Below are 13,550 nucleotides of genomic sequence, written 5' to 3' on the forward strand. Positions count from 1 at the left end.
TTCAGAGCTGCTCTAATGGCTCCATTATCCAGATTAGCTTATGACCTAGGGAAAAAGGATGTGTTAAATATAAAAATAAATCCAAACTTGCTGTGCATTTGAAATACATGTTTGTTTTGCTGATCAAGTGCTGGTGCTGGAGTAGATGGGAGGAAAAACCTCCAGAAAGCTCTATGCAGCTCCAGCTTTTTTTCTTAAAATTGTTTTTTATAATAATGACATTCCTCTTTATCATTAATTCGGCAGATATATTAAATCACAAGATAAATTGCAGCAGCTAATACAGTACATAGTGAAAAAGATGGAACAAAAGGAATAAAAACTATAATGAACATTTCACTTGACATGTCTCTCGGGTATTTTGAGGAGTAAAAAAGATGTTTTGTATGTTGTCACAATGACAGCAGAATGAACAGCGCATTTATTGCTTTTAATTAAGTGTAGTGTGGTTCACTTATATTAATAAATGACAACTAAAAATAAATTACCAAGAGCATTTTCCAGGACTGGCTACAGAGCACAAGATGTTGCTCTTGCTTTATAACAGGTATAAAGTCACGTTGATTTCATTTACTGCAGAATTCTCCTTTGTACAGCTCAGTCTCATAAAACATAAACTGGAGCTATGAAAGGCAGATGGCTTAACTATTCCAGTGGCTTCATGTATTTGTGGAACAGTTTTTAGTAACAACAAAAGCCAGTACCTTGGCTGATACTGAACATTCTGAAAGAAAGAAACTCCTACCCTGTGCTGCCTTCCCTGCAACACTAGCAATTGCACAGCTTCCCGAGATTCAGATCAGCTCACTGTAAGACCAAAAAATAACTTCACCAAATAATTTTGCATTAGGTGATTTTGTTCTATACTTTAAATTACGTAATGAAGTAAATTATTCTAATTATTAGAACAAAATGTGTACACAATATCCAAAACACAGCTGTGATCTCTAATTGCTTCATTAACACAGTGTAAACCTTTCTTTACTTCCTTTCCTTCACAATTTAGATGTAAAATAAACCCACTTTATTTAAGTCTTGAAATTCCATAAGATCAAATGTTAACATTTTCCAAAAATCAATAAAGAATGAATTCTAATACACTTTCATGTCCTTGTTTTGTTTACAATTTTATTTGTAAATTTTAATTCCAGGTTATATTTTTGAATAAAATTTAACATTAATTTTTAGACATCCTTGTTCAGTTGGAAGGATATTTTGAGCAGTAATGTCCATATGGAGCCTTACTTGAAAAAAATGGCATGGGATTCCAAGATCATTGTCAATACTCTTACAGATTTTATACCTTTCTCCCTGGGGTAAAGGTGGCAGTGCTAAATGGCTGCAGAGCAAAGTAATATAATTTCAGAAACATAGGAAATTTGTAGGAGACCAGAAAAACACATATTCCCACATCTGTTCATCAAGATTTTTCACCAAACTATTGATAAAAAATAAAAAAAAAATCCGTATTTTTCATGGGGTAATGTGTAAGTACATTATTATAGAGAAAGAAGTTTTTTCCCAATAATGTGTTTGTGATCCACAGCATAGAATCTTTACACTCCAAAACACACTTTATATTTCTCACATAAATACCTCCTTTGGAGAACTATTTAATAGGCCTTTTGTTACTATGTCCTGCAAGTTGTTTACTGACATCCAGAAGGATTTAACTAACTCTTTTGCCTAGAAAAATCAGGTAGCAAATAATAAATAGATTAATCCAGTGTAACAGCTCTTTCATTACCCAAGACTTCATTTTCTTTCAGTAACGTCTTCTGTCCTTTACCATTGTTCTTATCTTCCACTCACCTTTTAATAAGTTACCCTTGTAAATTTTATTTGAAAATTCCTGCTCTGCTGAAGCCAGACTAAAAGGCCAGGTAGTTACCAAATAATACTTTTCTCTTTCTTAGGATAAATTCTTAGTTTTCTTATAACTATAACATTTCAATAGTCCAGTCATAATATACCAACCAACCAGATATTTTAATAAAAAGCTGAACTACTGGTCCTCCAGTTTCACATGGGTGATTGTTATGAAGAGTAAAGAAATCAGTTTTGTAGAAAAAGTTAATGTTAAGAACAGCTATACAATTCCATAAAATGCGTAATTTGTGTGTAGTTTTTTAAGTCTCTTCACTTCCATTGTTCACAGAAAACTATTTTTTTGTATATATATTCCTATGCATGGTGATAGTGTTCCTGTTTGGTTCACATAACTACCTTAATAGAGATTTTGTTAAGAGAATTGAAAGAAGCGTCTTCATCCCTAAACCAAGAAAGTTTTTCATCCATAATACAACCACTTTCCGGTATGACTAGTCACATGCAAGAGGCTAAAAGTCATAGTGTAAAACTGCTTTTTAGGTGGCCAGTATTTATGGAAATATATCAGTCAGGCTTCATTTAAATACAGGTATCATTTTGTATGTACAAGAAGCAACATATATAGAATAACACATATAATACTCCTTATTTGTCTACATTTTGTGAATTTCTGCTTCCACAGGATGGAGTTTCAGCATGGGCTCTGCCTACCAGTTCCACAGCTGGCGAGTATTTGTGATTGTCTGTGCACTGCCTTGTGTCTCTTCTGTGGTTGCCCTCACCTTTATGCCGGAAAGCCCACGGTTCCTGCTGGAGGTATAACTTCCCAAATGGTTTCTAGATTCCAGTGAAAATTATTTCTGTTTTATATCATGACTTCTACCAAACAGGCATTAAGATCATTCAGGGACTATAGCTAGTAACTCTATTTGTATGTATGTTGCACTTTAATGTTTTGTTCTAACATTTAGGTTGGAAAACATGATGAAGCTTGGATGATACTCAAGCAAATTCATGACACAAACATGCGTGCTCGTGGTCAGCCCGAGAAAGTCTTCACTGTGAGTATTGCTTTTAAAGCTAATCACCTATCACATCAGCAAAGCCTCCTGACTGGTGAGGTCTGGACAGCTTAAGCAATCAATATTAATTCTCTAAATGGCTAAGCCAATTTTTGGCACTCTAAATACCTAAATAAAAAGTATTGTGAATTCCTGCTGAAATTGTTATATATACAATGTCTGCTAAGAAATCAGCCTTTGGGGAGGATATTCATGGATGTATAAAGCCACAGCATAATAATTTTATCTGTTGTAGCAAGATAGTTAATAGATTCTACATGTGTTTTATTTATTAAATTTTGACCTTTAGTACTAACAGTAGACACGTAGTCGAAATTGGTTAGCTGTTGTGTCTTTAGGATTTGGAATTTTTCCCCATTCTTATCAGCTAACACAATGGTTTTAAAAACTACATGTTCATTTCGATGAAATAGTAATTTCAAACATTTACCATTCTCAGAATGTCTGGGAGGCTCAAATTCATTTTGTTGAGGCTTAATTATAAAACACTATTTAAAGTATTGATGGGTTCTTTCTATTGGAGGAGAAATTGCCAATTAAAAATAGACATTTTTATGGCATTTTTGTTGTTTATGATGACTATACATAACAATCTTGTCTTCTTGGATACAGGGAAGTATCAAACAGCAGTTTCTTGCTTTGAAATCCAGTTGGCCTCTCCAGCTTGTGCAGTGCTGTGGCAGTATGTGCACACTCAGAGCCATGTGTGGGATGCTGTTCCTCTTCCAGAAGCTTTCTTCTTATTTTAACACACATGTAACTCAATTAAGAAATCCTCTTAAAGGTTCTGCATTTGCAGGCAGTCTTGAGGAATGACCATCTGACCACATAACTTATATTCCACCGAGATTTGCTGTTTCTGCCTTGAATGTAGTTTCCATTGCTTCCATTTAAACCTTTCCACAAAGAAGCTCAAGAATTCCTATATTTAACTTGAAAGAAAGCTGGTTAGCACATTTACCATGTTAAATCCACATTTGTTGGCACACTGGTGACCTACCCCTAATCCCACCTAATCTAATATTTTATCTTCTGATTTAATTTATGAGTAAAGGGATTTGCCTAGCACCATACAGCTATGGTGTAATTTCACAATTGGCTCTTGCTGATCTGAGCAGCTTTCAGACAGAATATGCCTGCTCCTGGTGACTCCAGGGTTTGTTTTTTTTTCTGCTACTATTGGTATTCATTGACTATTTCACAGTCAGCCATAGTGTTGACCCTGTCCCCCTTTTGTATTGGTTTAAGGACATGGAAGAAGAACAGAAATGTGCTAGGAGAAAATGCGGGCGAAAGGATAAACCTCTCACGTCACTTTAACGTAATTGTAATCACATCCCAAAGCAGCTGTCAAGAACAAAGCAGAGCACAGACTTGTTGTTTCCAGCTCTTGTGATCTGACAAGCCTTTGTCTCTATGGTTGTTAAAATGTGACGCTAAGACACTTTATCTACAGTCACTTTTGTAAATTGGTCAGCCATTAATTTTTCCAGCTTCTGCCTTGAGAATTAGGAAAACTCTACTCCATAGATCAAGTTGAGACTAGAAATACGCTCTGTGTGTCAAGGTTAGACATATATAGAAGTCCCTAATTTTAGCTTGCATTAAATTGATTAGAAAATGCATCATTCTCTTCTTTTTGTACAACATCAGCACTTCATCTCATAAAACCCAAAAAGCAAAGATCTTATGCATATTTTTTTGACATATCTTTTTAGGTTTTTTTTCTGTTAGTCCACAAAATATTGTGACATTTTGTCTCACTAATTTATTCCCATACTTTCTATACTCCTCATTTGCTTATCCAATGCCATTCTGTGATTTATGTGTTGCTATTTTCCTCCACTTAATGTTGTTAGTTACATCAGACACACTTTGATATTAGGTTTTCTGACTCTATAGACAATGTAACTTTTTCTCCATTACACCTATACTTTTAGTGCAATTTTCTTTTATGCATTTTCCTCTATTGGTTTAATCTTTTTCTTGAAGCTTTTTTTCCCCACAGGTTACATTTATTCTTGTTACTCACATTATTGAGGGGATTATCATCATGTCTTTAGAAAGAGATGGCATCAAATGACAAGTAGTTGAGTTTAGAGTTAGTCCAAAATGGAATATTCTGGTTCCTGAATTAATTTAGAGGGTAGATCTTCATACCATGAAGAATTTGTCCTGAAAGCAGTGACACTAACAGAAATCAATAATTTGATAGTATCTTCAATCACAGAACTACCAAAGTTAGACGTTTATGTACATGCTTTATTATCTTCCTGGGTTTTTAAAATAGCTATTCATTAAATCTCTTGGTTTAAATATTTAAGTTAAAAAAAAATCAAAATGCATCCTTAAAATCAAAATTTTATCCACTCCTCAATTACCATGTATTGATTCCTTTTCTTGCAAATATTTCTCTTTGCAACAAGTCTTGATTTTTTAAAATTTAAAACATGGCATATTTCTAACCATTGCTTTTAAACAGAAGCATCTTTTTCATTAAAATAGGTTTTCTTTTCTGGGTTTTGGCTGTTTTTTCATTCTTCATACACTGACATGCTGAATTTGCATGTTCCAGATGGACTATTATCCTGATTTGATAGGACTTTTCATATGTTAAAGAGCCACCAAGGCCAGGGAACTATTTTTTCCCAGCCCCATACAGTGATCCCAGGACACATATGTTTCCCTGAATCCCCACAGCTCCAACTGAGTCAGGTGCCCAGTACAGTGAAAATGCTGCCCCCAAAAGGCATTCCTTTTCTGCCCAGAGGAGTGGTATGTAAGGATTTCTGTATGTAGGAGATACCAGATAATTTTTGAGGATTTGACTCAGTCTTTTGTATAACATATCTCCTGAAAGCAGTTTAAGAAAAGCTTGAGATGAGTACAGTGATGTGGACATGATTATTGGAAGAGCCATTACAAGAAGTTTACAGGTTTTTGATAAAGTCATGATCTGGCAAAACAGCGAGCTGAAGTACTTCAGAAATGAGGGTAGTTATACCTCAAGCTGCTTAGTGGGCTTTTCTGTGTTCTTGTTCATGGGATGAGGCTGCTGTTGCATCTCAAACAGCATACATCTGTAAAAGCAGTGGGCTCAAAACTTGACCTTTATCACCAATATTGCTATTCCCTGATGTTCTGTAATCCACTGTGATACATTAGAGGTGGGGGCAGCGGTTGTCCTCATTGTGTTAAGGAGAAACAGAAACTATGTCTAACTTCTGAAATTGCAGCCAAACACCAAACATGCAGTCTCTTGCTCTCTCCTTCCTTCTGTGTAAGTCCTTTTCCCTATTCTATTAATTTTCTTTCTGTTCTCGACTCATCTTCTTTTAAAATAAATTGTGGATGAATACACTGCCTTTTGTGATATCATTATGAAGCTGGGACCAGAGCAGAAACTAAAACAAAAACCATACATTAGTATATGTTTGTCAGATCCTGTGTCTGGAAAGACCATGGTTCTGCCTTTTAATTTTCCTTTTTTCTTTAATTCTTTTTTTTCCTTTAGCTTCCTTTTTTTTTCCACTTTTAGTCTCTTGTGTAGCAGAACCACATCCTGGTTCTGCTACACAAGACAGTAAAATTAAAAATTAGCTTTGTAGGATGCATTACATTCTCCATCACTGGTAATTTTCAGTATTTTTCCCCTGATGTCTCTTTATCTCATTTCACTTTAGATAAGTAGATGATTGTTCATAACAGCAATAATATGCATGGTTCCGGATAATTTTACCTAACTTCTTCTCTCTTCATTAAGTTTTCTGTTTAACACTAGAAAAAAATAACAAAATAATAAAAGGTTGTCCAACTACAAATTTGTGACATTTTGAATACTTCTGTTTTCATCGTTGTGTCTTAAATTACTTCCAACAGTGTTGTGATAGCAAGTTAGAAGCAATTTGAAGGCAAATTCTGGGCATGGCTAACTGGTGGATGAAATTAATGTTTTATCCTTTGTGGCTTTGGGGGTATATGCAACAACTCTCTAGAAGAATATTGCAGCAACAGCTTATTGTAGCCAGAGGAAATGTATTTCCTGCATGCCTTGAACATAGTTTTCTGAAACTGTTACATCCATAAAGACTTTGGCATCACAATGTGTTAATATTCCTTCCTAAATCTAAAATATGTCTAGTGTAGACACAGGTTGAGTATCTGCTCATTTTTAGTAGATGGGGTGTAATAAACCCCACCAATACTTCTCTGTAGGCAGTTCATGATTTTTGTTCTGTTTTTATTTCTAGGTTACCAGAATCAAAACACCTAAACAGATAGATGAGCTCATAGAAATTGAGAGCGATACTGGAACTTGGTACAGGAGGTGTTTCGTAAGAATCCGCACAGAGCTGTATGGTGTAAGTAACAACATCTCTGTTCATTCTGTAATTACCTTTTTAATTAACTTTCTGAAATTAGATGGATTTGCTGAGCTCCTGCTGTTGATAGCTGCAATGCTACATTTTCCATGCAACTGAGGGAATCAGGAACCAGTGTAAGGTTTTGGTTTCCTGACCCAGAAAAAGTGCAGGTGAATCATAGAGCTTTATCCCAGCTTCAGAGGAGGAAAATGTTGCATGGGTCCTCACAGAAGTGATGGCCAATAATTACATGGTGATATTCATAAACAGCACAAAATAACTATGTATTGAGAATGCGTATGGAAGGAGGTGACACATGAGTAGATGAAAAATTATCAGGAGGAAAACAAGGCAGCTACATTAGTTAAAAATTATAAAAAATAAAAATTATTCATTAATAAACTGTGTACGTAATGCCTTTGTAAGGCATTGTGTCTGCATGTATTTTTTAGGTATTTCAAATGTTTTACCAGAAAAATATTCTAGAGCTATTTCAGATTTTAATACAAGCTTGCTGGAACTGTGCTTCTTATCCTTTTGTTAATTTTTCTGTAAAACCAAAATTACATAGTATCTTTGAGCCTTGCAACAAAAATTGGAACAGTCCTCATTAATTAATCCTTTAAAAGTTCAAAACTTTTCACAGCTATTAAAAATCTGTCATTTCAAGCTCTCTAGAACTATGATGAAGTGTTAACCAAGGTTTGTCACAAAATTACTTTGTTAGGAAAAGTCACATTTTCCCCAGGGAAAAGAAAAAATTCCAAAACCTTCCTACTTTTACAATTACTGGCCAAAAATGGAGCATTTGAAGACTAAAATAATATTTGGCCATTATATTACTAAACCAGCTTTCAAGGATCTGCAGCTTGGTTGGATCACATCCTTTCCTATATCACTAGACTAGATCCTGGGTCAGAGTCATCACTGCATGATATATATTAGGGCCTCTGAGAACAGACTGCCTCTCCTCTCCTCTCCTCTCCTCTTGAAGAGAGGGAGAGATATGAGAACACCATTCTCAGTCAGTTCTACTGCACTGTCTTTGACCCTGTGGTACTCCCACATTTTCCTCATATAGTGCAGGCATCAGTTTCTAGCCATAGTAGATTACAATATATCAAACTGTGATTGTATCCCTAATTATGGAATATCGTTTGTCTAATACTGGGAAGTGAGAAGAAAACATTTCTGAGACAATCTGTGGTTTATTTTAAAAAGTAAAATGAAGCTGTCTAGAGATGAAGAAAGTTTGAGCTGATCAGAATAAGGTTGAATTTTTGTACATAGTCCACACTGGTTACAAAAAAGAATTGATATGAGACTACAGTATGTTCTTGCAGCTGAGAAAGCAAATCACATCCTGGGCTGCGTTAAAAGAAGTGTGGCCAGAGAGCTGATTTGCTCTCTCTCATGCCCTCAAGAAGCAAGCAAATAAGAATCAAGTATCTTCTAGCCTTTAAGAAAACTGTTCAAAATAAATGAAGATATGTAAATAAATGTGTTTCATAATGATTTACAGATTTGGTTGACATTTATGAGATGCTTCAACTACCCAGTGAAGGATAATACAATCAAACTTACTGCTGTGTGGTTCACCCTGTCTTTTGGGTAAGAGTGGTTGAGATTAAGCCATTTTTTATAGTCTTGACAGACAGAAAAATCATCTGCATGTAAATTTCTGACACTATAATCATAATTTTTATTCAGGATCTTTCCACAAAATGCTGTGTTTGTCATTTAGTCTGTTCTTGGTTGCAAACCTGACTCATCAGGAATACCTTCTTTGAAAAACTGACATCTTCTGGCGTCAGCATCTTTCAATAATTCTATATTATGGAGGACTTTATTCTGATGGAGCAGCAGCTCAGTAACATAAGTGTCCAAGGGAGCTGCTCATTCACACCTTGCACAGATTTCTGAATGAGTGAGATTGGTGCCTGAAGTTTTTCTGGTTTTCCACAGCTACTATGGCTTATCTGTCTGGTTTCCTGATGTCATTAAACATCTGCAGTCAGATGAGTATGCATCCCGAGTGAAACATTTCCGTAACGAGGAGGTCTCACATTTCGTCTTCAACTTCACACTGGAAAATCAGATTCACAGCAACGGAGAATACATCAACGACAGGTCTAGAGGTTTCCTAATATCTTGGCTTAGTTGGAATAAACAGATGCATGTTTTAAAGCTCATCCTAATAACCCTTTTTTTCCCATGAGGTAATGATAGATGGTTTTGTTACCTTTTAGTAAATATTTATTTCTGTTCTAAATTTCTTATGACTCATGAGCATGGGAAGAAATGTACATGCCCTTGTGGTTCCTGTGTGAGGATCCACCATGCAAACCCAGCTTCCTCGTCTTCCTGCAAAACAGACCAAAAAGCCTACGTCAGTTTTACTTCCTTTCACAGTGGGATTCAAAAGTTTTCAGATCCAACATATGCAGTATATTGTAGGGGGCTGGGCAAAGACGTACTTTCATCTCTGTTGCTGCTTCTTTTTTTTTTTTTTTTTTATGAAAGACACTTCTGTGAACAGACTGAACATTGGGAGGTTAGGATCTTATCACAGAAAAATGAAAGCTAAACATTACTGTAAACCAATTAAAAGCATGAACAGCTCTGAAATGGGAAACACCACCCTGGCAATGCCTTTTGTGATTTTTTTAGCCAAAGGCAAATATATTAAGGCTATATCTGGACTTCACAAATAACTAGATAACTTTGGGGAAAATTAAACACAGCTGGTTTAGATATCTGGTTTCTATTAAGAAATGTACACACCAACCATGTGAATGGTCAGCTGAAGTCATGATAATAAGTAATTATTATTTCCATACGAAAATCTATATTTAAGTGAATAAAATTGATTTTGTGATTATTTAGTCGTAGTAGTAGTGCTTGAGTTTTGACATAGTCAAAGGTTTATGTACTGAAGAAAAAAATAGCTGTTATTTAATTTTCAACCTAGCCATAGCTTCCAAGTCCCACTCCTTTCCAGAATGTAGATGTTCTCCTAAAATCAGAGAACTGTCTGTAACTGAGGTTTTATCAATTTAAACAGAATATTCTTGTGAAACACTAAATCTAGCATTAATTTATGGTAAATCAGTAATGTACTCTTTCAAATGTGCAAATTTAATATGCCTCTGAGACTTATTTGGGATTCACAAAACATTTTCCAGGAGATATGAACCCATATGATATCCTTGCTTCATAAATGTTTCAATACCCTACTCATCTTCAATCTCACTGTTTCCTTCATGTTCTTTCTTAATGAGAAGATCCATCATTACTTGTCTTTTTAATACATTGCTTTTCTGTTGGGTTTTAATTCAAATCATTGTGACACCAATTTTAATGTAGTCACATAGTTCCTGTATGAAGGTAAAAAGTGCATCAGAAGAATGTAGAACATGTAGTTCTGTAATTTTTTGTTTTAACTGACTAATCTAGTCACTATATTTTCTTTGTTCTCTTCTGGAACTAGTCTACATTTTAGAATGGAAAGTGCTGCATGAAAAATGATAAGGAGTAACTCCAGCGTGATTTTAATCAATCTGTCACAAATGAGAAATTATATAGTGACTAAAACTAATGGGCTGAAAACACAATTCTTCTGACCAATACAAAAAAAGAATTCATTAGTTAGTAAGTCACTTACTGTGATAAATACTAGCTTTTTCTCTCCTTTCTCATAAAGATGTGGTTCCAACAAATTTATTCATGAGAGAATTTAATTCCTACTACTTTGTAGATAGCATATTTTTTGTGTTCCTATTCCTACTATTACTCTTCTTATAAGAATAATACTTAGCTAGTGACACTAGGTTTGATTAGAATAAGGTTGGATCTGTGTTTGGAAGAAAAAACTGCCCTTTTTTTCCACACCGTCGTGTGAAATAAAAGACATCACAAAAATAATGATGCCATTCCATTCCACATATTTGTTAAGGTTGGTTATGTTAGCATGATCATGTTATTTGGTAGAATTTTACTAAAAAAGTCATACTCAAAAAAGCATTGTTTTAGTGACATGGGGTAGAAAGTCACTGTATGTAATATAATTTGTCACTGATTTTTCTATTTTTATTTTGATAAAATCTCCGTTAAATGAGAGTCAGTAGGAAGGAGGATGTTCATAAATAAAAAAGCTACCTTTTTATGTTTTATGTACATAGCAAACGTTTTATGTTTTATATACATAGTAATTATAATTATAATTGCATCTATAGGCACAGAATTAATTACATACTTACAGTTAGATGTCTAGCTGTGTAACTGGCAATGTAACTTTTTATTCATGTTATAGCCATTTGTGAAAACAATTTTTAACACCAGTGTGTTTTGCATTTGAGCCTAACCCAGTAACTAGTGTGTTCTTCTGACAAATCAAGTTTCTTTTAAAAATTCTTTATTTTCAGCTTGTTGGTATTAGCTAGTGTTTGTTTATTCACAGGGACTGAATAGCTGAAGCATGATCTCCCTGTTTCCAGATGTAATGTCAAATTACTAGCAATTGTGATTTTACAAGGCTGTCTCCTGAATTTCATGACATTGGTTCTGATTGATGATTAAGGACAAGTAACAACAGAAATATTATCAAATAAATTATATTACCAATTTGGGCCAGTAACTGCGTGGTGTTACTTGTCTTGCTAATTATTCTGAGCAATAGTATTCTAGAATGAGTTAATCATTAATCACATCTGCAAAATGCATCAAAGGAACCATTGTTACTGGGATTGAGGTTTTTTAGATCTAAAAAGCTGCATCTGTTGCTATTTCAAAACTATGAAGGTAAATTGACAGCAATTCTTTGCATTGGGCAGGTTTGTTATGATGAAGTTTAAATCAGTAACCTTTGAAGATTCACTTTTTAAGAACTGTGTTTTTGAAGACATCACTTCACTGAACACATACTTCAGGAACTGTACTTTCGTGAATACCACCTTCTACAACACAGGTATGAGAAACAGCCTCAAATGCCCATTGGTCAGCTGCATGTTTTCATCTTACATTTACAATTTCTGGATTTCTAATAAGACATACAAGAAGTCCTCTTGTAAACTAAGAATAAGAATAAGAATAAGAATAAGAATAAGAATAAGAATAAGAATAAGAATAAGAATAAGAATAAGAATAAGAATAATATGAATAATAATTTATAAAAAGCAGCTAGCTTGTTACAACAGAGAAGTGAATGGATCTCACTGCAAAAGAGATACTGCAGGCCTAATAGTGCCTCAGAAAATGAATTATTTATTTTATTCACATAATAAGTGATTTATTTTTCATCTTTGATTTCAACCATCTCTGAAGAGATTCAGTCTGGAGTGAAGAAAATGCATTTCCCATTTTACTGGTAGCTTTAACTAGTGTATTTTTATTTAGTGCAAAAGGGTCTGGTGAAATGCTTTGTTCGATCTGCTTGCTGTGGCAGGGGTATAGAATCCAAATTACCTGGTCTATATTCATTCCCAATCTCCTAAGTATTGTATATTTTCATATGTTTAAACATATGAAAAAAGAAGACTTCCTTTTTTTCCAGTTTAATAAAACATAACTGAAAGTAGAACATGGCCAACTAAGTTTGTTGAAAAGATGGGGCACTTCTTCCCACTTTCCTGTAACTACAGCAGTCATAACAGTAACAGACCTGGATTTCAGAGCAAGCAATGACTTCAATGTGGAAGGAAGGTGTTCTTGGTTCACGTTTATAAGGCTGACAAAAGGAATGGGAAAATAAAAGGAATTCAGGGATAGTTCTCTGGAATGGTATTGGCAGAAGAATCAACTATGTAGAGTAACTCATCTATGGACAAGCTGAAGACCATGAGGCCTTCTCAGAAACAAAAATCAGTTTAAACTAAATTCCACGGGAATATTTCCTTAAAGGAAGTCAAACAAAAATGACCACAATTGACAGTCTCATCAGGAAATAGAAGGCCTGATACTGAGAAAGACTGAGTCATAGAAACTTGCAGATACCTAGCACATTTTATGCAAGACCAGCTGGTGCTGAAAGGCCTTAACCAAATACAGTCCAGCCAGGGTAACATACAGTACTATAACTTCCTAATTCCAGGCTTTAGTTGGTCCTTTTCAAGAGCTTTGCAAATTTTTCTAGTAAGATAAAAACTATCAAAATTACCAGCAGCAACTAAGTGCCGTTTTTGCAAAGCTGTGAAAGTTGCAAGTTGTCATTACATTTGCTTGAATTTGAAATGTTTTTAATCAAAAGTTGCACATGGAGTTGGCTGTTAGCTGAAAT

At 34.7% G+C, this 13,550-nt stretch overlaps 1 protein-coding gene across 1 annotated transcript in view; it reads left to right on the plus strand.

Moving 5' to 3' along the window:
• The window catches only part of SV2C (synaptic vesicle glycoprotein 2C), a 106,728-nt gene that overhangs the window by 72,801 nt on the left and 20,377 nt on the right, over positions 1 to 13,550 (plus strand). Inside the window, exons 5-10 of the mRNA XM_058823925.1 lie at positions 2,513 to 2,646; positions 2,802 to 2,891; positions 7,163 to 7,273; positions 8,799 to 8,887; positions 9,242 to 9,406; positions 12,109 to 12,242. Of these exons, the coding sequence (XP_058679908.1) occupies positions 2,513 to 2,646; positions 2,802 to 2,891; positions 7,163 to 7,273; positions 8,799 to 8,887; positions 9,242 to 9,406; positions 12,109 to 12,242 (723 nt within the window). The remainder of the gene's footprint in view (positions 1 to 2,512; positions 2,647 to 2,801; positions 2,892 to 7,162; positions 7,274 to 8,798; positions 8,888 to 9,241; positions 9,407 to 12,108; positions 12,243 to 13,550) is intronic.

The sequence above is a fragment of the Ammospiza caudacuta genome, chromosome Z (genome assembly GCF_027887145.1).
Source record: "Ammospiza caudacuta isolate bAmmCau1 chromosome Z, bAmmCau1.pri, whole genome shotgun sequence".
Classification (NCBI taxonomy): domain Eukaryota; kingdom Metazoa; phylum Chordata; class Aves; order Passeriformes; family Passerellidae; genus Ammospiza; species Ammospiza caudacuta.